This window comes from Antechinus flavipes, chromosome 4 (genome assembly GCF_016432865.1).
Source record: "Antechinus flavipes isolate AdamAnt ecotype Samford, QLD, Australia chromosome 4, AdamAnt_v2, whole genome shotgun sequence".
In the NCBI taxonomy this organism is placed as follows: Eukaryota; Metazoa; Chordata; class Mammalia; order Dasyuromorphia; family Dasyuridae; genus Antechinus; species Antechinus flavipes.
The window spans coordinates 314,773,284-314,795,034 of record NC_067401.1 but is presented as its reverse complement, the minus strand read 5'-3'; the positions used below and the strand labels follow the sequence as shown (position 1 = coordinate 314,795,034).

At 35.8% G+C, this 21,751-nt stretch overlaps 1 protein-coding gene across 1 annotated transcript in view; it reads right to left on the bottom strand.

Moving 5' to 3' along the window:
* AKAP7 (A-kinase anchoring protein 7) overlaps positions 1 to 21,751 on the bottom strand; it is a 228,146-nt gene that overhangs the window by 153,831 nt on the left and 52,564 nt on the right. Inside the window, exons 4-5 of the mRNA XM_051996732.1 lie at positions 958 to 1,102; positions 37 to 829 (exon numbers count right to left, since the gene is read on the bottom strand). Coding sequence (XP_051852692.1) covers positions 37 to 829; positions 958 to 1,102 — 938 coding nt within the window. The remainder of the gene's footprint in view (positions 1 to 36; positions 830 to 957; positions 1,103 to 21,751) is intronic.

The following is a 21,751-nucleotide window of genomic DNA, read 5'->3' as shown; positions in this document are numbered from 1 at the left end:
CACCCTCTAGCCCGGCGTAGCCCTGCAGGATCTCACCGTTTTCCGGGGGATCCATCTCCTGGACTGGCCTGAAGGATTTCTCCCAGGTGGTGGAGTAGTAAGAGGAGGAGGAGAAAGCAAAGGCTGGGACTGCCCAGCTCCACAGCAGTGCACCGGGCCCCGGAACCCGAGAAAGCACGAGTCCCGGGGGCAAGAAGGCCGGAGCGCTACGAGCGACTGGGACCGGGGAAAGAAAAAAGGAACCGGGCAGGAGCGGGGGTAGAGACAGCGGCCAGGCGGGATAGGCCGCGCGTACCGCTGTGTCTCCAGCTCCTGTAGCCGCGGCTCCGGCTCCTCCTTTCCGGCGCCGCCTCCGTCTCCGGCGCCGCCGCCTGCGTTGCTGCTGCTGCGGCTGCTGCAGTGGCGGCGGCGGTGGCGGCTGAGGCGGAGCTGACCAGAACGGCGGGAGCCGCGGGGCAGCCCAAGAGAAGCGGGCGGCGGCGGCTAGGCCCGCGCCGCAGCGGCCGCAGCTGCACCAGCTCCGTGGCCCGCTGGGCTGCAGCGGCACCAGCCCTCCCGGCCAGGGCAGGGGAAGCGGCAGCAGCGCCACCAGCGGCGGCGGAGGTGGTAGCGGGAGCAACAGCAGCAGCATGCCCCGACTCCGGCTCGAGGTAGCGCGAGGGAGCCGCCGCAACTCTGGATCCAGCCCGGGACCGGGCTGGCGGAGTGCCCCTACCTCCCCAAGGGAGAACCACAGGTGCGGCCCCTGCAGCAGACCAAACCCGGGTGGCCTCCAAAGCAGAGGGAGGCGGGCAGCGGAGAGCGCCAGGCACGCCGTCTCTTCAGAGCACTACTCCGGGCCCCCGGTGCTTCTCAGACACTTTCTAAATTGCGAGCTTTCTCGCCCCCCAAGCCCGCCGACTACTGCCCCTCTCGCTTTCACGTGTTCCAGGATTACCCTCCCGCCCAGTTGCTCACTCCGCTAGCAGAGCGCGGGAGGAGTGTTTGCAAACAGAGCTGAGAAAGAAGACACGTGCGGAGGGAGGAGCTGAGGGCGTGCCCGCTGGAAACATTGGCGCTCGAGGGCACGGAAAGTCCTGCTCTTCTGGGCCAGGAATCCGGCCTGGAGGAGTACGGATGAGTGCAGTGGGGCAGGGCCTTTAACTATCCAGTGCAAGTATGCATGACTCGGAATCCAACCTAAGAGCTCCGAGCTCTGGGCCGAGTGTGGACACTCCAATAGAGGTTCAAATAAAAAGAGAAAGTTAACTGGCCGGGAATAACCCTGAGACAACCAACCCAACTTCAGAGTGGTAAAATCTTTGATTTAGTTCTCTCTGCAGTTAAATAAACATTCACTCTAGGAAGAAGCGTCCGAATTTTTTTTTTTTTTAATGCCCAAAATGACAATTATATTATTGATTTAGTTATGTCTGCAAAAATAAACAAGACTAGGTATGTCCTTCAGCTAGTTCAGCCATCATGTTTAAAACGACTACAATATTGAATACTGATACAATTTCATTAGCTCTATGGTCACCTCTCTGCCCATAATCAGAAAACAAATCGATGTATTGGAAGATTTCCCTCCACATTAATTTATTTAACAATATAGCATGTCCCAAAAGTCTTATTGAAGTTTTAAGCTTTAACGGCTTAAATATACCTCTTATTTCTCGTGCACCTGTTATGTGCCTATGAAAGTATGTTTTAAAAAATGACCTATGTTTTGTTTTGTTTTGGAACCTATTTATTCTTAGGAAACCTACAATCCAATCAGAATAAGAAGTTGGGTCCTAATATTTCTAAATCTTGCTACCTTCATGTTTGCATTTCTGTGAAATAGACAAATCACGTGAAACTGATAGGAGGCAGAACACCAAAAAGATACAAAGTAATATGGGAGTTTACACTACACTTATCTTCAAATATTGAATCCATTATCATTTGAACCAGACATTTATTCTCATTTAATACAGAAATAGGGACTGGACTTTTGATTTCATTGATGAAGGGAATTCCTGAAGGACAGACGGCTAAGAATCAACTAAAGTTATAATAGATTTAGAATTGGAAGTGTTCTTAGAAGCCTCGAAATGCCTTATTTTTCGCAGAGAAGGAAGAGACACAAAAAAACTGGGCCCAGAGAAATCAAGGATCTAAGCTACAGTTACACAAGCTTACTTTAAGGGAGGATTAGGATCTCTGGTCTTCCTGGTTGTATATTTGTAGTCCTCCCACCATTTTACCATGCTGTTTTTCTAAAGAGTCTCTTTCAATTGGGCCTTATTAAAGAATGGATAGAACCCAACGACAGTAGCTTGATTTAGCTGTATAAAATATCTCTTTAAGATTTACAAAGCAATTTACATGCCTCACTAAATTTGATCATTAAAAAAACCCAGTGAGCTTGGTACTAGGAGTACCTATTTTATGGATGAGGAAGCCACTACCCCAGAGGCTGGATACAAAACTTGTACAGAATCACACAGAAAGTAAATATAAGAAGTAGGTCTCAAACACAGATTTTTCCTGATCCCATGACAAGCGTTCTTTTGGTCAATAAGAGGTAGAAAACAAGAAATATGTAAAAGTTGGTGGTTCAATAGGACTGTTGAAAAAGTACGTAATCTGCCTTTTTGTAGATCTTGTATTTTAATTCCACAAAATATATTCTTAGTAAATGTTAAGTAAATGAAAACCAGAGTATGGAGAATCCAAATTGTCACAAAATTACAAGGACTTAATTCCACAGGCAAAACAGAGCCACTGAAGTTTTTTTGAGCAAAGGTTTGTCATGATCAGAGGTATACTCTAAGGAAGAATAATTTCAGGTGGATTAAAGATAACTGAAATTGTGGGTTAATGTCTGACTCTTGTAACTCATTTTGAATTTTCTTGGTAAAGGTACTAGAGTGGCTTGCCATTTATTTCTAACACTCATTTTACAGATGAGGAAACTGAGGCAAAACAGGATTAAGTTATTGTTCAGGGCCCCACAACTCAGAAGTGTCTAAGGTTGAATTTGAACTCAGATCCTCCAAACTCCAGGGCTGTCGCTCTATCTACTTAGTCTTCCAGCTGTCAAGAATAACATAGAGAACTCTACAGATTAGGTAACAGCTGAAATTGTCCATTTAAAGCCATGAAAATCTGAACTAAGAATAGAAAGAACTTAGAAGAATGTTTTAAGGGGACAAATCAACATGTTGTATGTGTTATCTCATTTGATTCTCATGACAACGCTGTAAAACAGGTGCTATTATTATTCCCATTTTGCAGATAAGGAAACTGAGGCTGTGAAACATTAAATGACTTTTTTAGCAAGTGAGGGCAGTATATGAACCCAGGTCTCATTGATTCCAAGCTGTTGATGATATCCACTGTGTCATGCTATCTCTTTTTCAGGGCACAATAGGAAGGAAAACTTTTGATTGAAATCTAGAGAAAAAAATCTATATTTTTGTTTTCATGGAATCACAGAATCATCTACTTCATCCTATATCTAAAGCATGAATCTACTACTTCTACAACCTGTTCCAGAGAAGGTCATTATAAGGAAACCTACTTTATTTTTAGATAATTCTATTTGTTAGAAAGTTTTTCTTCAAATTAAATTGAAACTCCCCTCTCTGCATCTTCTATAAATGCAGAAAATCTGTCTTTGAGACTAAGTGTGATAAATTCAATCTTTTTTCTTCAACCCCTCAATTAACTGAAGACATTTGCCATAGAGCTATAGCTTTATCTAAGTTATAGACACAAATGTTGGATTTTCATAACAATTAGGTTATTTTTTTTTCATTATAGGAACATAGTTTAGAGGTGGAAAAAATCTTAGAGATCACTGAGTCCAATCATAATAGATGATCCACATGACCACAAAAGATTTTTATTATAAACAAAATAATTCATTTAGTTGGCCTCTATGTTTCTTAAAAAGTCAGAACATTTAAGTTTAAGGAATATAATTAATTACAAGTCTAATCTATTATTTTTAACACTACTCCCCTATTTATATAAGCCTTTTTAAAATGATAATCTCACTTGATTCTAAGTTTGACAATAAATAATAAATCATATTTGTATAGTACTTTCTAAAATACTTTCTTTACCCATGTGAAATAAGTAGCTGCAAGTAAGCATTATCACTATGTTAAGCTAAAATCTTCAAGTGGATTTGTGATCTGATACTATTCCCTGACAAAGTTACAGATTTCAATCCATCCATTTCTATTCATTCCATGTGACCCCTGTCCTTATCTTTCCCTGAGAATCACTTGGTGTCCCAAGGATTTTCTTTGTTTTCTTTTGGCAACATGAGGATACCCATTAAACCCAATGATAGACTGCCAGTCAATGATCTCTTACTTTCATACTTTAACCAGCTCATCTTTTTTGTTTATACATTTCTTGAATGATATCCTTTCCTACATTACAAATGAGAAAAATAAGGCACAAATTAATTAAATGACTTCATCAAAATCACATAGTGTTCTAGCTTTGGGTTTTCTGACTCCAAGACCATATTCCACTCTCCCATTGTGACTATACTATCATCTAACAAGAAGAAGCAGATTATTCAATTCCACTTGAAACTAGACTTTGGGCTGTTTAGGAAGAGGAGCAGTTCCTTTTAGCAAAATATAGTTTCCCTAATTATGTCTTTTAATTAGGTTACTTTTTACTTTTGCTTTGTCTAAGACCATGATTGCCACCCCAGCCCTCTTCAGCCCAACTGAAACATAATATTCTTGCTCCAGGCCTTTATTTCAATTCTCTATGTGTCTTTCTATCCCAAGTATGTCTCTTGTATTAACATATTATTGAATTCTGGTTTCTAATCCATTTTGTTATCCACTTCCATTTTATGAGTAAGCTTCCCATTCATAGTTATGATCACTAATCAAATTTCCCACCATCTCATTTTCCTCCATTTATCCTTCTTTCCCTCTTTTTATCCTGTCCCTCCTCAAAAAAAAAAAAAAAAAAAAAAAAAAAAAAAAAATCAGTGCTTCTGATCACTGACTTCTCCAACCCATTCTCCCCTTATCATCCTCCCACTCCATTTCTCTTATTATCTTCCTCTCCTATTTTCCTATTAGATAAGATAGATATTGTCAACCAGATCAAATCTATGGATGAACAGAGCCAAAAAGAGCAGGTTATAGACAAGAGAGTCAGGACACACAGAAGTTTAATTTCAAAGTTAGGGAAATGGCTTGCAAGCAAGAAGGAAGATTAGATACATGTGCCAGGACCCCACCCCCAATGGGGTAATGAGGGATAACAGCAAACGAGACAAGTTTGATTCATAGCAGGGCTTCATGATCAGAATATGGGTACTTGTCCAAGTTTGTCCAGCGCTTGTCTGAACTCAGAGAACACCTGGTGCTGGTCAAAGCAATAAGACAATTATGTGATTTTGCCAGAGGGTGATATCCAAAGGGTGAGTGTAAAGGGCTGTTGCTATGCCAAGCTCAAGGCAAAGCTTGCTTTCTAGGCCTTAGTTCTGGAAAACAGGGTGTCTCCTAATAGCTTGACAATGTCTACATACAACTGAATATGTATATACAGTCTTCCCTCTTTGAACCAATTCCAATGAGAGTGAGGTTCATATATTGGCTCCCCACACTTTCCCCTCCACTCTAAAAGTTTTTCCTTGCACACATCCTCTTTGTGAGGAAATTTGCCCTATTCTACCTTTCCCCCCATCTCTCAGTGTATCCCTCTTTCTCATCTCTACATTTATTTTTTGGAAATCATTCCAATATAAGAGACCCACATTCCATGCCCTCTACTTATGTATACTCCTTCTAACTGCCCTAATAAACTTCTTAAGAATTATATATCATCTTCCCATGTAGGAATGTAAACAGTTTAACTCCACTGAGTCTCTTATGATTATTCTTTTATATTTATCTTTTTTATGCTTCTCTTCAGTCTTAACTATTTAAATGTCATATTTCTATTCAGCTCTGGTCTTTTCATCAGTAATGACTGGAAATCCTCCATTTCATTAAATATCCATTTTTCACCCTAAAGGATTATATTTAATTTTGCTAGATAGGGTTTTTTTTTTTTATTGTAATTCTAGATCCTTTGTTCTACAGGATATTCTGTTCTGAGTTCTTTGCTCTTTTAATATAAAAGCTGCTATACCTTGTATGATTCTGCCTATGGCTCCACATTATATGAATTATTTCTTTCTGATTGTAATATTTTTTTTTGAACTGAGAGCTCTGAAATTGAGTTGTAATTTTACTGAGAGTTTTCATTTTGGGATGTCTTTTAGGAGGTGGTTGTTAGATCTTTTCAATTTCTATTTTACCCTTTAGATAGAAGATATCAAGGCAGTTTTCTTTTATAATTTCTTGGAATAATATATCTAGGCTCTTTTTAAAAAAATCATGGCTTTCAGCTAGTCCAGTAATTCTCAAATTATCTCTATTTAATCTATTTTCTCAATTAGTTGTTTTACCAATGAGATATTTCACATTTTCTCTTTTTTTTTTTTTTTCATTTTTTTGACTTTGTTTTGTTTCCTAAAGTAAAGATTCTTAAACTATAGCTTGGAACCCTATATATAAGGCCACACAACTGAATGTGGGAGTCATGAAATTATGATTCATTGTCAATAAATGTTTGATTTGTATACCTGTTGTATATACCTATATTTTGGGGGTGAGTAAAAATTTCTTGGGTGAAAAGAGTTATGAGTGGAAAAAGTTTAAGAAGCCCTCTATTAAAGTATCATGAAATCATTAACCTCTACTTACCCACTTATAATTTTTTAAGGAATTATTTTTTCAGTTAATTTTTGTTCCTCCTTTTCCATTTGACCTTTTCTGTTGTTAAAGGAAGTAGTTCTTTTTTTTTTTTTTTTTAGTGAATTTTTGTGCCACTTTTACTAGTAAGCCAATTCTGTTTTCTTTAAGATATTATTTTTATTAGTATTTTCTGTGTTTCTTTTATAAACCAGTAATTCTTTTTTTTCAGTTGTTTTTTTTCCATCACTTTCATTTCTTTCCCAATTTTTCCTCTACCTCTCATCTCTTTCTTTGACTCTTCCAGGAGTTCTTGCTGGCCTTGGATCCAATTAGCATTATTCTTTGTAGCTTTGCTTATAGCTCTCTTCATACTGTTATATCCTTCTAAGTTTATATCTTGGTCTTCCCTACCTTTATAATAGCTTTTTATGGTCACATTCTCTTTTTGTTTGTTTGTTTGCTCATTTTTCCTGCCTATTTCTTTACTTTGAACTTTATGTTAAAGTTAGATTCTCCTCTCCTAGGGGTGGGGAGTTGCTCTGACAAGCTTCAAGTGGTTTTATATTGCTGTTTTTAGAGCTAATTCTCCAGTTCTGCAAGTTTTCAATGCTTTTACAAGATGATGTTATCTTGGGAGAGGTGTGGTTTCTCTCTCCTGTTTTTACTAGGAAAGGCTTCATGTTTCTCTGCAACCAAAACTAATTGTACTCCTCTTGGCCCTGAGCCCTTACTTTCTTACCCCTGATCACAAGGCTTCTTTTATACCCTGGAACTGTAAAAGGGCAATAGACTTTCCAAACAATGCCAACTGTTATAGGGCCAGAAAAGGGTCCCCCATAATCTCTTTCTAACCGGTTGTCCATCCCACTGCCTCTCTGGACTGAGAGTATACTCATACAGTGGCTGCTTCCAAGGCCTACCACTGATGCTCTTGGGTCCACAACTATCCCATTGTTATAGATCCTTCTAGTAAACCTCCTAAGTTGTCTTAAACTGGAAAAAATGTCTTTCTTGCTGATCTTTTGTTGGCTTTACTATTCCAAAATGTGATTTGAGGTGTTATTTTAAAGTTGTAGAGAGGAATGTTAGATGAATTCACTTGTGTCCTAACCTGTGGGCCAGAACTCTGAACTTGAAACAAAAGATTCTTACAAGGTACGAAGTCAGTGGAATTGATAGAGACAATAGCTATCTAATTTAGCATGGTTCACAATGATTGATTTAATCCTACAAGGAGATGTTATGGGCCAGAACTTGAAACAAGGTACTAAATGGAATTGAAGAGACAATGGTTAAATCTAGTTTAGCATTGACTTAATCCTACAACAAATAAGGGTTTCCTTGATATAATGATTGATTTATACTCAGTGTAGAGCACATAAGCTAGAAGCTCTCAGGGCCAATAAGACAAGCCCACGAGAAGCTCTCCGTAGGCTGAGACAGATTCATTTCATTGTCCACCTTTGTTGTGGCTGGAAGCTCAAGCACAAACTTTGGATTCAGAGACATTTGGAGCGATTCAGAGAACAGAGAAGGAGGTAGGAGCTCAAGCCCAAGGAACCAAGGAGAGAGATAGGCCTCAAAGAAAGCTAACCGGGCCCCAGGAAAGGAGAAAAGACTTTGAAAGAGACAATAAAGGATTTGGACTTTAACCCCTGGCTACTCGGTGGTGATTACTGAACTGAAACAAAGGCTGTTCCCAGAGACCCCAAGGAAACCCAATAAGAGAACATTACATTTTAGAGAGAATATTACACTAGCCTGTAGTCTATCATCTTGGCTCTGCCTACGGAATTTTTTTTTCAATGAAAACTCATATGAAAACGATTTAAATTTTCTGAATAAGATCTGTTTCCATTTATTATTTGTTTATTTCAGAGGATAGTCTACATCTACTAAGTTTATCAGTGTGAGAAATTCTCTGAGGACAATTCCTCTATTAATGCAGATCTCTATAGTCTTAGAACACTGAGAGGGTAAGTACCTTTCTTATGGTCAATCACATAGTCAGTATTGTGGCAGATAAAGAATCTGAATCTATGACTTTGAGATGTCAAGATTAGTTCTCTATCCACTAGAGTATTCAGCCTCTACAATTAAGAATTTTTAAAATAAAATATCTCAGCAGGATATAGCTAAAAATGCCTTTAAAAAACCTCACTAAGATATTAACTTAGGAGAAAGGAAAGAAGGAAGGTAGGAAGGAAGAAGAGAGGGAAGAAAGGAAGAAAAGAAAAAAAACATGGAATAAGTAGAAGGATCACTGAATTTGTAGTCAGAAGACTTGGATTTTGAATGCTAACTCTGACACTTGCAAACAAGAAAGGAGGGAAGGAAGGAAGGAAGGAAGGAGAAAAGAAAGGAAGGAAGTAAGGAAGGAAAGAAGGGAGGGAAGGAAGAAAGAAAGGAAGGAAGGAAGGAAGTTAGGAGGGAAGGAAGGAAGTTAGGAAGGAAGGAAGTTAGGAGGGAAGGAAGGAAGGAAGGAGGGAAGAAAGGACGGAAGGAAGGAGGGAAAGAAGGAGGGAAGGAGGGAGAGAAGGAAGGAGGGAAGGAGGCAGGGAAGGAGGAAAGGAGGGAAAGAAAGAAGGAAGGAAGGAGGGAAGGAGGAAAGGACAGAAGGAAGGGAGGGAAGAAACAAAGAAAAAGAGAAAAAGACAATGTGGAAAAGCAGAAAGATCACTAGATTTGGAGTCAGAAGACTTGGGTTTTGAATGTCAACTCTGACACTAGCAGCTATGATATCATGGTCAAGAGATCTAGTCTCTCTTAAAATTCAATTTTCTAATCTGTAAAATGGGAATAATACTAATAATTATTCTACCCAACTCAGAGATAAATAAGAAACACCAATCTTAAGGTATTCTATAAATACAAGTCATTATTATTAAAGCAGAGAAACATCTATTCATGGTTGTGTTAATGTAGTAGTATCTAGCTTACCTCTGGTCCTTTGCAGTAATATCATATATCCTTAGAAGCACAACAAAATAAAACAAATCTATACCCTTGCTTGAGAATATCCTTGAATCTTACAGATTAAATTTTCATCTTCCATTGATCTTTATTCTCTGGTTGCTGACTGTTTTTTTCCACAAGACAGTGGTATATTAAATGTCAGGTCTAGAATGGTTCTTACAGTTGTGTTATCCCTTTTGCCACAGCTTCACCTTCAGCTTCTTTATGGAACTTATCTATGTTACTTTATGGAACTGATCTGTTACTTTATGTAACTTATCTATGTTAACTCCAGTGCTGTAGAAGAATCATTTCCTTTGACACCACCTTTATATTGGAATACAAAACCTTGAGAGATGAGAAATAGCATATTATATTAGGAATAACCAAAGTTAGTCACCTCATCATGAAAAATGAGAGAAATAAATGCCTGTGATACCTACTCTGCAAGGTTTTTGGGAGTATTGAATGACATGATGCATGTGAAGCACTTTATAAAGATTAATGTTATACTGATGTTGATGATAATGATGATGACCTAATGCCTAGAATAAAGATTATATTGATGTGGAGAAATCAAAGCACTTACAAATGGCAGCACATCTACAGGTACATGTTTAAATTAGATTTCTAAGGGGAGGCAAATTAGAAAGCAATTTCCTAAGGAGTAGCTTGATAAACAATATAGTCAAATGATTTTGGAATATGTAATAGAACATGATGTTTTTGTTATTTGCACTCAGAAATCAATAGTGGACCCAGGGTTACTTCATTTATTCTTTTTATTCAATCAGAAAGTCTAGGGTGTTAATAGTATTATAGATTTTAATGGAAAATTACATTTGATCCCCTCAGTTTGTTGGACGCTAACAATTAAGAGAGTAATAAAGCACCTTGTTTGTGATTTCTAAGTTTCAAGGAGGAGTCTTTGTGTGAACACTAAAAAGCTTCTGAGGTGAAAAATACATTTCTATGGAACCCCATTGAAGTAGGAATAAGCCATGTGTTATTCAGAAGATGATCTTTTTCCTTTTCCTTTTCCTTTTTTTTTTTTTTTTTTTTTAACCACTGCTAACACCCATACCATGACCAAGAGAGTAAACACTCAGATACTTTCTTGGCCAGCAGCAACTAGGGAGAAACCAGCTCTATTTAGTTAGATTTCTGGAAGCTAGAGGAAGGAATTAAGAAATATAATAAAACAGTTAACAAGCATCTAAAGCATCTATTCTAGGCAAACCCTGTGATAATACAAAGGAAAAAATTAAACAGTGGTTTTCTTGAAGAAGTTTATATTTTATTGAGATCATATACCCTGATACTCTTTCTAAATAGTCTTATTCCCAAAGTCTAGCATTAAGGGGAATTGGATTTAAAAAAAACACATCAATATTCATTTTATAAATTTGTGGCTCTAAAAGGGATCTAGTTCTACCTTCTCATGTAACAGATTAGGAAACTGAGGGCAAAGGAGGTTGTCACTTGCCTAAGCTTCTCTACCCAGTTAGTGGCCAAGTTGGCATCTGAGCTTACCTCTTCTGACTATACCATGATGCATACTCAAGGTATAGTTTACTATTTCTGATCCTAACATCTTGCCAGAAAAGTCCAGAGACTATGTTGTCCAATTCTGAATGAACTCAGTTGTTAATGGCAAATGATGATGGAGCTCATGGGGTAATCTCCCCAGATGAAGAAATTTCATCAGAAACTGGAGGATGGAGCTGAAGTTAGACACACATGGCTAAACATAAAAACGGCACACTTGGCCAAAGACAGTGTGACAAATTGAGATAATTCTTTATCCAGCTCAACATCCTGTTCCTTGCCCTGTGCCAAATGATTACAGACTGAACTAGGAACTTGATAACCTCACCTTTCAACCTTCTTGTGACTCTGGTTTTCGCCTACCCTTTTTGATATTTGACTCTGTATTTTTCAGCTCCATGACTCATCTGTCTTCCATATGATAGTGGTTTGTTGTACTGCATCTCTAACCCCCACCTGCATGAGATGGTCTTGGCTGCCTTGTTTTCCTCCCTCTCCTACATTTTCCAACCGAGGAGATAACAGAGGATACTATTTACTTTCTTTCAGGCTGCTAGATTGCACAGTGGGCAGAATCAGGAAGATTTAATTCAAATCTAGTCTCAAATATTTATTATCTAAGGAATCCTGGCTGAGTCATTTAAGTACTATTTGCCTCTATTTTCTCACTTATAAAATAGGGATAAAATAATAGCACCTACTTCACGGTTATTGTAGGGATCAAATGAGGTAATACTTGTAAATCGCTTTGCAGACATCAAAACATTCTATGACTACTGGACATTATTATTATTTCTCCCTTACTGATATAGAGTCACCAGGCTTTCATTTGTTTTGTTATCATTTCTTCTTTTGTGAACTGATATAAATTAATTACATGGTCTATGAATTTCATTCTTAGCTTCTTTTCTCCCTCGAGGAAGAATTAATTTTCTGGCAAAGCTAAGCTTTCTGGTTATTTTCTTCCATCAGTAAGCTCCATTCTCTGAATATTCCATCTCCTCCTCTCTTTTGGCCTCCTTCTTTTAGGTTCCAAACAAATTCAGCTCTTTCCTTTTCCCTGACCCTGTTTTTCCACTTCAACTCTTGTCCTATCTTTTTTCCTGCCCTTCACCACTAAAATTAAACAAAACTTAGTTTGCACTTGCTGATTCCCTGTGCTCATAATTTCTCAGGCAAATGCAATCTGGCTTCAAACCTGATTGCTCTCAAAACTTCTTTATCCAAGGTCACTCTTCATTATCAAATCCACTGGTCTTTCTTCCATTCTTATCCTCTTTCCCTTTTTTCTTTGGGATTAGATATTTTTTATCTACCCCTCCTTTCTGATATCTTCTCCTTCCTTAACTTTCATGATACTACAGTCCCATGTTTCCTACTTATGTGACCTTGGCAAAAATATTTAACCTCTCTGGGACTTAGTTTCCTTATCTGCAAAATGACAGAGTTGCAAGAGATGGACTCTGAGACCCCTTCCAGGTCTAAGAATGTGATCCTATGTATTAGTATTATCTTATCTGACCATCCCTCCATTGTTTGATTTGCTAACTCTTCACTCTCCTCCCATACTTTAAAGGGGAAATTTTTCATACTAACTTAGTGTTGGAAGAGCTGTGAATTAGTCTAAACATTCTAGAAAGCAACTTGGAATTATGTTAAGGAAGTGACAAAAATGTCCATATCTTTTGACCCAGATATCCCATTGCCAGGCCTGTACTCTAAGGAAATCAATGATAAAAAGAAAAGTTTCATTATGAACCAAAACCTCTATGTAGCAACATAGGAGAAAGATGGGGCAAAAAGGTGATATAAGCACCCAAAATAGTTATATTTGCATTTTTTAAATTGCAAAATAGAAATAAATAACTCCTCCTAGGGGAATAGTTCTACAAATTGTAGTACATGAATGTAATGGGATGTTATTGTTATAGAAGTTATTAATATGGAGAAGGTAGAGAAACATGGGAAGACTTATACATCAAAATATTTATATTAGCACTGAGAACAAATCCAAACAAAAAACTGTGATATTATAATGAAAAAATTTGCTCCAAAATAATTGATGAAAAAGTACTTCTCCATCTTTGAAAGTGGGGAAGACATTGCATATTAATGTCAGATTTTTATAGTATGCATTGGGTAATTTTAATGGACTTTTCTCCCCTTTATTTTACTTTTTGATATAAGAGCTCTCTGAGAGGTAAAATAGAGGGAAACACATTGGGAAAAATAAATGATTAAAAAGATATCTATAAAGTTTTTTATAGTAGAAGGCCCCTAAGTTTTCTTTTTGCCCCTTTTCTCTACCCTCTGTCCTTTGATGATACAAGTTATTCCCAAGGCTTCAATTTTCATATGACTCCTAAATTCCCAACCCCAATCCAATATCTTTTTGAAAATGTATGCCCCCATTTTTCAGCTTCATTATGGATATTTCCACATGAGAGCTCTGCTAACACTTTAAGTTGAATAGACTCATTATCCTTCCCCCATTTCAAAAATCATACCTCTCTCGCTAACTTTTCTGTCTCTATAGATGGAATGCTTATCTTCCCAGTTAATCAGTCTCCCAGGTACCCATCACTTTTCCAGCTTCAGAACTAATCAGTTGCCAAGGCCTTTCCTTTGTTCTCTATTCTCTCATATTATCTGCTACTTTCCATTCCAGCTATAATTGCTACAATTTAGGCCCTAATTTCTTCAAAACTAAACCATTTAGTAGCCTCTTAACTATTCTTTTTGTTTTCAGTCTATCTGCTCTTCAATTCATCCTTTATATCACTGCCTGAGTAATCTTCCTTATGAACCATTCTGATAATTCTCCTAATCAAAAACCTTTAGAAGTTCATCACTGACCCCCCTAAACTTTTTCCAAACCATCTGTTCAACCTTATTCCATACTTCCTTTCACAGACAAACTGAATGACTTCATCTTCCACTTTTATTTTGCCTTCTCTTGTTTATATGCTTTTGTTCATAACATTCATGGATCTAATTCTTCATTTCAATGTTTTTCCTTACATTGTAATCAGAAATGTATATCTTCTATCAAACTTAAACCTGAAAGCAAGGTCATGTTGGATCCATTTCTAAATCCTCAGCAATCATTCAACGCCTGGTACGCATAAATGTTTGTTGAATTGAATTGAATATGAAAATTTTAAAGTTTAAAATTAAAATAAAACAATTTATTCTAAAAAGCAATGGCTAAAAACTTTTTCAGCAAATTATTTTCTTGCTATATTTTCTTTTATACTTGTATTCTTGTCACTTTTATTTCATAATTCTTTTTTAGTATTGTCGAGTTTTTATAATATACTAAAACCAAAGTTTACTTATCTCCTTTTTATTTTATTTTAATAAAGTCACAGATTTTTTAAAAAATTCTTGATTTTCTTTTCTTCTTTTTTTTTTTTTTAGCATGTTAGAGGGATTATGATGTCATTATATAGTCACTCTCTCCTGTCTACCAAATGGAGAGAATTATAATACAGTTTCATCTTTCCCACCTTTTTCTCTTATTCCACAGCTGAAATCTGTCCCCAGCAGGGACATAAATTCCACAGAATTCATATCCATAGTTTCCTATTTTTTAATATATTTATTTCTACTATGAGTAGAAATTTGTGTTCTAACCATTTGTGTTCTATTTTTAAAACAAAATACAATATTAACTATTTTAAAAGACCCAAAATAATATTTCCATTTTGCTAGGGTAGGATTACAATATGTTCAGCAAAATAATGTATATATGCTGTCCACATCTGTTTAAGGAATTGAATTTTGTTGTAATATCATTATTCCAGCCACATCTAGATAAAGATCTTGAATCAATTTAAGAAATAGAATACAAAATTAAGGTATGAAAATGAAAAAAAGAAAATATCAATTACACCAACTTACACTGCATAAAATAAGCTATTTATTCTAGTAAATCTAAGTCAGTAGAGATCCATAATTTGTTTGAATTATTTAATTAGGTTCGGACCACAAGTGTTCTCATAGTAAACTTGATTGTAGAGAGGAGAAAATTTTCTTCCTGAAGGGAAAGTTTAATCAAATAATTTCCCTTTTCATAATCTTTCAGTTGTTTCAAGTGCCTCTCATAGCAAATTAAAATTTTCACTTGAGTTTTCTCCCCTTATACGTTCTTCATTTATGCTTTCCAGGCAAAAAACTCACTACTTACAACTTTGGATTGCTTCATCCTGTGACTTGGATCTAGATGTCCTCCCTCTGCCTCTCCAACCAACCAACTTCCCAAAATTCACTATTCCCACAAAAAACCTCTTAATATTAATGGAGCTAATACTGTAGCCTTGGCTTAAGATACCTTAATCTATCTTATGACTGTCTCCTGATTCAAATGTATTTCAAGACTCTAATGTGTTTGTGATCCATCAATGGGGCACTCCCTCCAATAATGAAGATAGTAACCCATTCAAACTTGCCCATTTCTTATGACTCTTATCAGAACAAGGAAAAAAAAAGTAAGAAACAATAACAGCTACTATGCTTCCAAGAGCATGTCTCAATTTCTCCTAGTCAGAGCTGTGATTTCCTAAAATATGCCATTTCCTTATTATATCCAAACAAATTTCTTAGATTTTAAGTTTCAGAGCAGTTGCTGATTTGCAGTGGAAGAGGGTATTTCCTACTGAGGAGTTTTCAGTACTAAAGCAATTCCAGGTCCAATCTAAATATCATTTTTCTTATATTCTATTTTGTATACAATTTTATCTGCATATATACATGTATATAACTTTGCATGTTAATTTGCATATAATTGTACATGGAGTCCCCTTAGCCCATAGAACAAAAGGTAATTAAAAGGAACGATTTTATATTTTGTAATCTCAGCACTTAGTACCAAGCCTTGTACATAGTGGAAGATTAATATTGTTGTCCTTCATTTTTGAATATCAATGACATCATGGAGTGATGTCTCAACATGCACATGAACTCAATTTAACTGAGGCAAAGCTATCCAAAGTAGTCAGCTTCCTTCTCATTTCCTGAGTCTTCAGAGTTCAGTGTCAAGGAAAAATTAGGATGACTAGTGATGGCCCAAGATACAGGGGTATCTTTGATATCTGACCAAATCCTAAGCACCTGCTTCAGCCAACTGCATGTCTGTTGGAGCAAATTATTCTCATTTGCCCATCCTGCTGGGGGAAATCTTCACATTTTCCTAACTGATGAATGGATTTGAGACCTATTAGTTACCCTCAACCTGCTTTAGCGTGTCTGCCAAACATGTTTCTTGGTGTGTGACTATTGTGCATGCTGCAACTTCTTAGAGCCATGAATGAGAGTTGAGTGTCAGGTAGATTACCAAAGGTAGATGAACAGTTTTTAAAAGGGCTCAGTAAGCCTTCTGCCTAGAGGTATTAGTCCTTCCTGCACATGTTTGCTGATTGATTGATGCTGGTCTAAAGATGATGAAAGAACACTGAGTCATGAATCAGGACATCTGAGTTTCATGCAGCTAACACCACCACAGCTGCAATATCACTATTATCGCTGACACTTATATGGTGCTTTAAAGTTTGGAAAGTATTTAATATGTATTGTCTAATTTAAGGCTGAGAACAGCACCATGACATAAATATTAATGGTTTTATTATCCCCATCTTATTGGGCTTGGGCTCAGAGATATTAAATGAACTGCTTATGGTCATAAAGATAATCATTCTTAGAAGGAAGATTTGAATCTATAAATTCCTAGTATTAATTGTTCTATTTTCTAGCCATAATGCAATGGTATCATGAATAAAATTTTACAAAAAGGTAAACCGAGGCAGTTTTCCATGCAAGAGAACAGTTTATTAAGTGTCAACAAACATAAAGAATTCTCTGGTCTGCCTCTATTTGTGCCAAAAAACTCAGAGTGAGGACTGATAATAGTTTTTAAATGTAACTGTATTTTCCTTCTGATTAGCTTGACAGTATATCATTTGTACTACAAATGGCAAAGAGAAAGCAATCGTGATTGGTGGATGTTTTAATTAGTAGATGGCTTGGGGTCTAAAAGTGATCATATTGTTTGATAAGGCACTTCAGAAACTGTCTACCCTTTAGATATCTATCAAAAATGAAGAAAAAGATGATTACAAAGTCATATTGATTTTTAAATAATATATTATAATATTTTCCTCATTGTCCACTTTGATTCACTAATGCTGTATCCTCAGTGAATCGCTAATATGACTATTATAAATCTGAGGATTGACTCACCAAGGTACAAAAGATCTAAAGTTAATAAATACTTCATAGAGGGTTTTTAAATATAAGTCTTAAGTATTTTACAATGATGAGAATAGTAGGAGAGGAAGAGGCAGAGAAATTGATGCATTGATAGTGATCATTAGGGCAAGTCCCCTTGGGTAAGGAAGTCTTATGAAGAAAAATGGTGCAAATAACAATATTATACAACAATCAATTCTGGTGGATATGACTCTTTCCAACAATGAGATGATTGAGGCCAGTTTCAATGATCTTGTGATGATGAGAGCCATCTACACCCAGAGAGAGGACTGTGGGAACTGAGTGGGAATCATAACAACAGTCTCACTCTTTTTGTTGTTGTTCATTTGCTTTTTGTTTTCTTTTTCATTTTCTTTCCTTTTTGATCTAATCTTTCCTGTACAGCAAGATAATTGTATAAAAATGTGTACATATATTGGATTTAACATATAGTTTAAATGTATAACATATTGGATAGCTTGCCATCTAGGGGAAAGTGGAGGGAAGGAGGGAAAAATCTGAAACACAAGGCTATGCAAGGATCAATATTGAAAAATTATCCATGCATGTATTTTGAAAAAAAAAAACAACAACTAATAATAAATTAAAAAAGAAAAATGATGCAGGATTAGGAGTAAGATGGAAGAGTGGACATTTGGTCTCTTTCTTTGCATCCCAATCCTATTGTCCATTTCATCTGTTCATCATATCTTAGGGTCACACCTCTCATGCAGCTTTCTGGTTTCTGAGAATATATCCTTAATGCAGTCACTTACCTGATCCTTCGGAAATCTCTTCTCTTAGGCATTCTGAAACAGACTTGTTCTAGCAGAGCTACATATTTCTCCACTTCATGTCACTTGTAAAAATGCCTAGATGCTTTTGTTAAAATCTTTTGCAAAATAGATTACAACACAATTTAGTATAATCCCTTTAATTTTGCTTTACCAACATCTAGATCTTGTGGTGAAAACTAACTTAAATCATATGGTTCTAATCTTATTAATAGAGTTATATGAAGAGCATCAAATTAGGAATCACTATATTAAATAATTTGCATTTTTTCCATACTCTTTGCTACTTCTACTTTTATTTAAAATAGGTACTTGATTTAGACACTGCCAACAATAACTTGAAGGGAGAATCTAAAAGCATCTATGAGGATCTGACTTTTAGAATTAGTCCTTCTGATTACAAATTTGATATTTACTAATGTAGATATGTAAGCTAAGGTTAAATTGGCATTGACCCACCATCATTTAACTTTAGACTGACATTTATTTATCTTATTCTTTACTTCAGATTCAAGAAGGGAAGAAACTTCAGTTTTATTACTTATAACTGTTTTGTGATATGTTACTAAATCGTAAATTGCCTGATCTATGTAGAGATGAAAAATACAATTGCATCTATAAAATTCTGAAACTAGCTTTTAGAACATACTCAAGATCTCTGAATTTCATTAGAATCATTTGATCTCATTGCTTCCCCTTTCCCCAATTTTTTTATTATAGCTATTCATTTCAATTAGCCATTTCCCTTTTAGGAGAATGAGATGCTGCGAAGATCTAATCTTATTCAAGAACACATAGATAACAGCACTCTTTGTAAATAGATACTTATATGTCTAAGTTTAATGGCCACACAAATGAATTTACCTAAGAGATGCTTATTTTAATTTGATTATAATCAAAGGCCTGGGATGGGATGTATAAACAGACTAAGTAATTAATTCCAGATTATATCAAGTGAGTTGTCTATAGTAATACATGTTCAGTTATTAATTATGTTCATATAAATTAGTTATTATAGCCATAGAGAGCATTGCTCTTAAACACTCTCTAAACATGAGGATGTCTTTAAAGTAACTATTGTATAATTTACTTGCATTTCAGAGCATGATCTATATACAAGTTTATTTCAAGGACTTAACCTTGAACATGAATGCATGACTACTAGCTAGTGGATGACAAGCCCAAATACTCATTTACTCATTGTTTAGAATATGGAAAGGATTATAACTTCAGACTAAATAAGTTAGATTTTACATACTTACATCTTGTTATAGTAATTTATATGTCTTCCTGCCTTAGGACATTAGGTAAAGATTTAGTATATGTTCATATTTTCTACTATTTGCCATTATTATAGAAATATATCTTTAAAAGAAAAAGAGAAGCAGTTATAGTGAAAAGAAAATGCTCCCATAGATTGATTAATATTCTAGGAAAGAGTCATTTAGGCAGCCAATTATATTGATAGAATGTCACTGCTAGTCTCAGAATTTTAGCTAGGTGGGAAATTTTTTCATTCATGAGAAAAGATTATACTGGATAAATTGAAGATTCCTTGGTCCATGCCAGAAGTCACTCTCCCAGCTTTCCTTGAGACAGAATTCTACCTATAGTTCATAGATGTCACCTTTCTCCCTACCCAGGGCTGATGATACTATTGAAAATAGCATTTTCCAATAATTATCCTAGAATAAGACTCAGAATGATATCAATAATATCATCAGAACAAAATATTAGAAATTATTAAATGTCTAATAAATTTAAAAGGTAGAACCTAAAAGAGAAAACAACATATGAAACAATGAAATGTCATCTTTGGGAAGATAATCCTAAAAATCACTACATTATGCAAATCAATAAAAACTATAGGGTTTATGGGGGAAATGAGGATGGGGCACAATACCTAAAAACAGTCATTGACATAAAAAGATAGCCACCTAATAAAAATGGTAGCACAGTTTTATACATGTTAAGTGGTTTAAAAATACATAAGTATAATATATAGTGGCAATGTCTCTAGTCTCAACCTACTACTCAACCTTGAGCTTCATTGATGCAGTTCCCACAGGATCAGGGCTGACAAAATCAATCAGCAAGAGGATAAACTCAGGCTACAATTTTAGGATAGGAGGATTGATGTGCCGAGGCTATCATTAAAGATGGAGAGAATAGAGCTCATGGATACAAACCAACCTTCTTCTCTCCACAGATTTTACTGTATCAGAAAATATACAATACATACTGTAACTCAGTGGTGCAGTGGATAGAGCATTTGGGCTTGGAATAAGGAAGGCTCATCTCCTTTAGACACTTACTAGCTGTGCGACTTTGTACAAGTCACTTAATCCTGTTTGTTTCAGGTTCCTCATGTGTAAAAATGAGCTGATGAAGGAAATAGCAAACCACTTTAGTATCTCTGCCAAGAAAATCCAAAATGGTATCCTGAACAGTCAGTCATGACTCAATAATAGCAAGAATATTATTTTATTTTGCAAAAGGTCTCAAGTTTGCATCAGAAGAATTGTACTCTGTGAACTACTGCTAAATGATAAAAAGGTTATTTGAAATTAAATGAAAGGTTGTAACATTAGATGTGGATGGACATGGTTCCTTGTCCTCTTGCTTTTTTTTTTTTTTTAACAACTAGAAGCAATTTTTTATGTTCCATAGCTGTTTCTCCCAGACAAAACTGCTCATAATTATTCCTTCATATAAGAATCATATTGCAACAAATTCATGTTTTCAAAAGTAATGTTACAGCAGACCTGATGACGTTTATCTCCTTAGCTTGCAGATTTCTTTATAGTGATTTTTGTTTGTTTAGTGAAAAAACAAACCAACCCTAAGGAGATATGCTAAAACATAGATGATTAAATCATAGAAAGGAGTTGTATATTAATTATATCCTTGTGTTCTTCATTCTTTTTAAAATTTGTTTCCCTCTCTTCCCATTCTTGCATTAACAGGATCCAAAAGGAAGATTTTTTTTTTTTTAGGGATTAAAATCCTTTTTTTTTTTTTAAGCACAAAATAAAGGAGGAAAATTAAAATCAAATCCTTTATATACATAACAAAAATTCCTGGCATTTTCCCCACTTTACAAAATGTTTTTTACAAGAATATTATTTGAGACTTAAAACAATATTGTGAAGTAAGTCTGATTGTCAACATTTTACAGATAAGGAAATAAGATCAAAAATTTTTAAATCACAAGCCCAAAGTCATCTTGCTATTATTAATGTCAGAATTGGGACTAGAACCAATGTCTTCTGGCCCTAATTCTGGATTTTCTTTACTATACTATCTCAATTTCTGTTCTGTTCTTCTGAATCTTTTGTGCAAAGCTCATTAGCAGTCTGCCCTGTACTACTTTTTAAAAAATGAGCAATAACCCCTAGTAGAAAGTATTCACTGAGAAAGCAAATGTTTTCTGTTTTATATTTAATTGAATAAAATTAT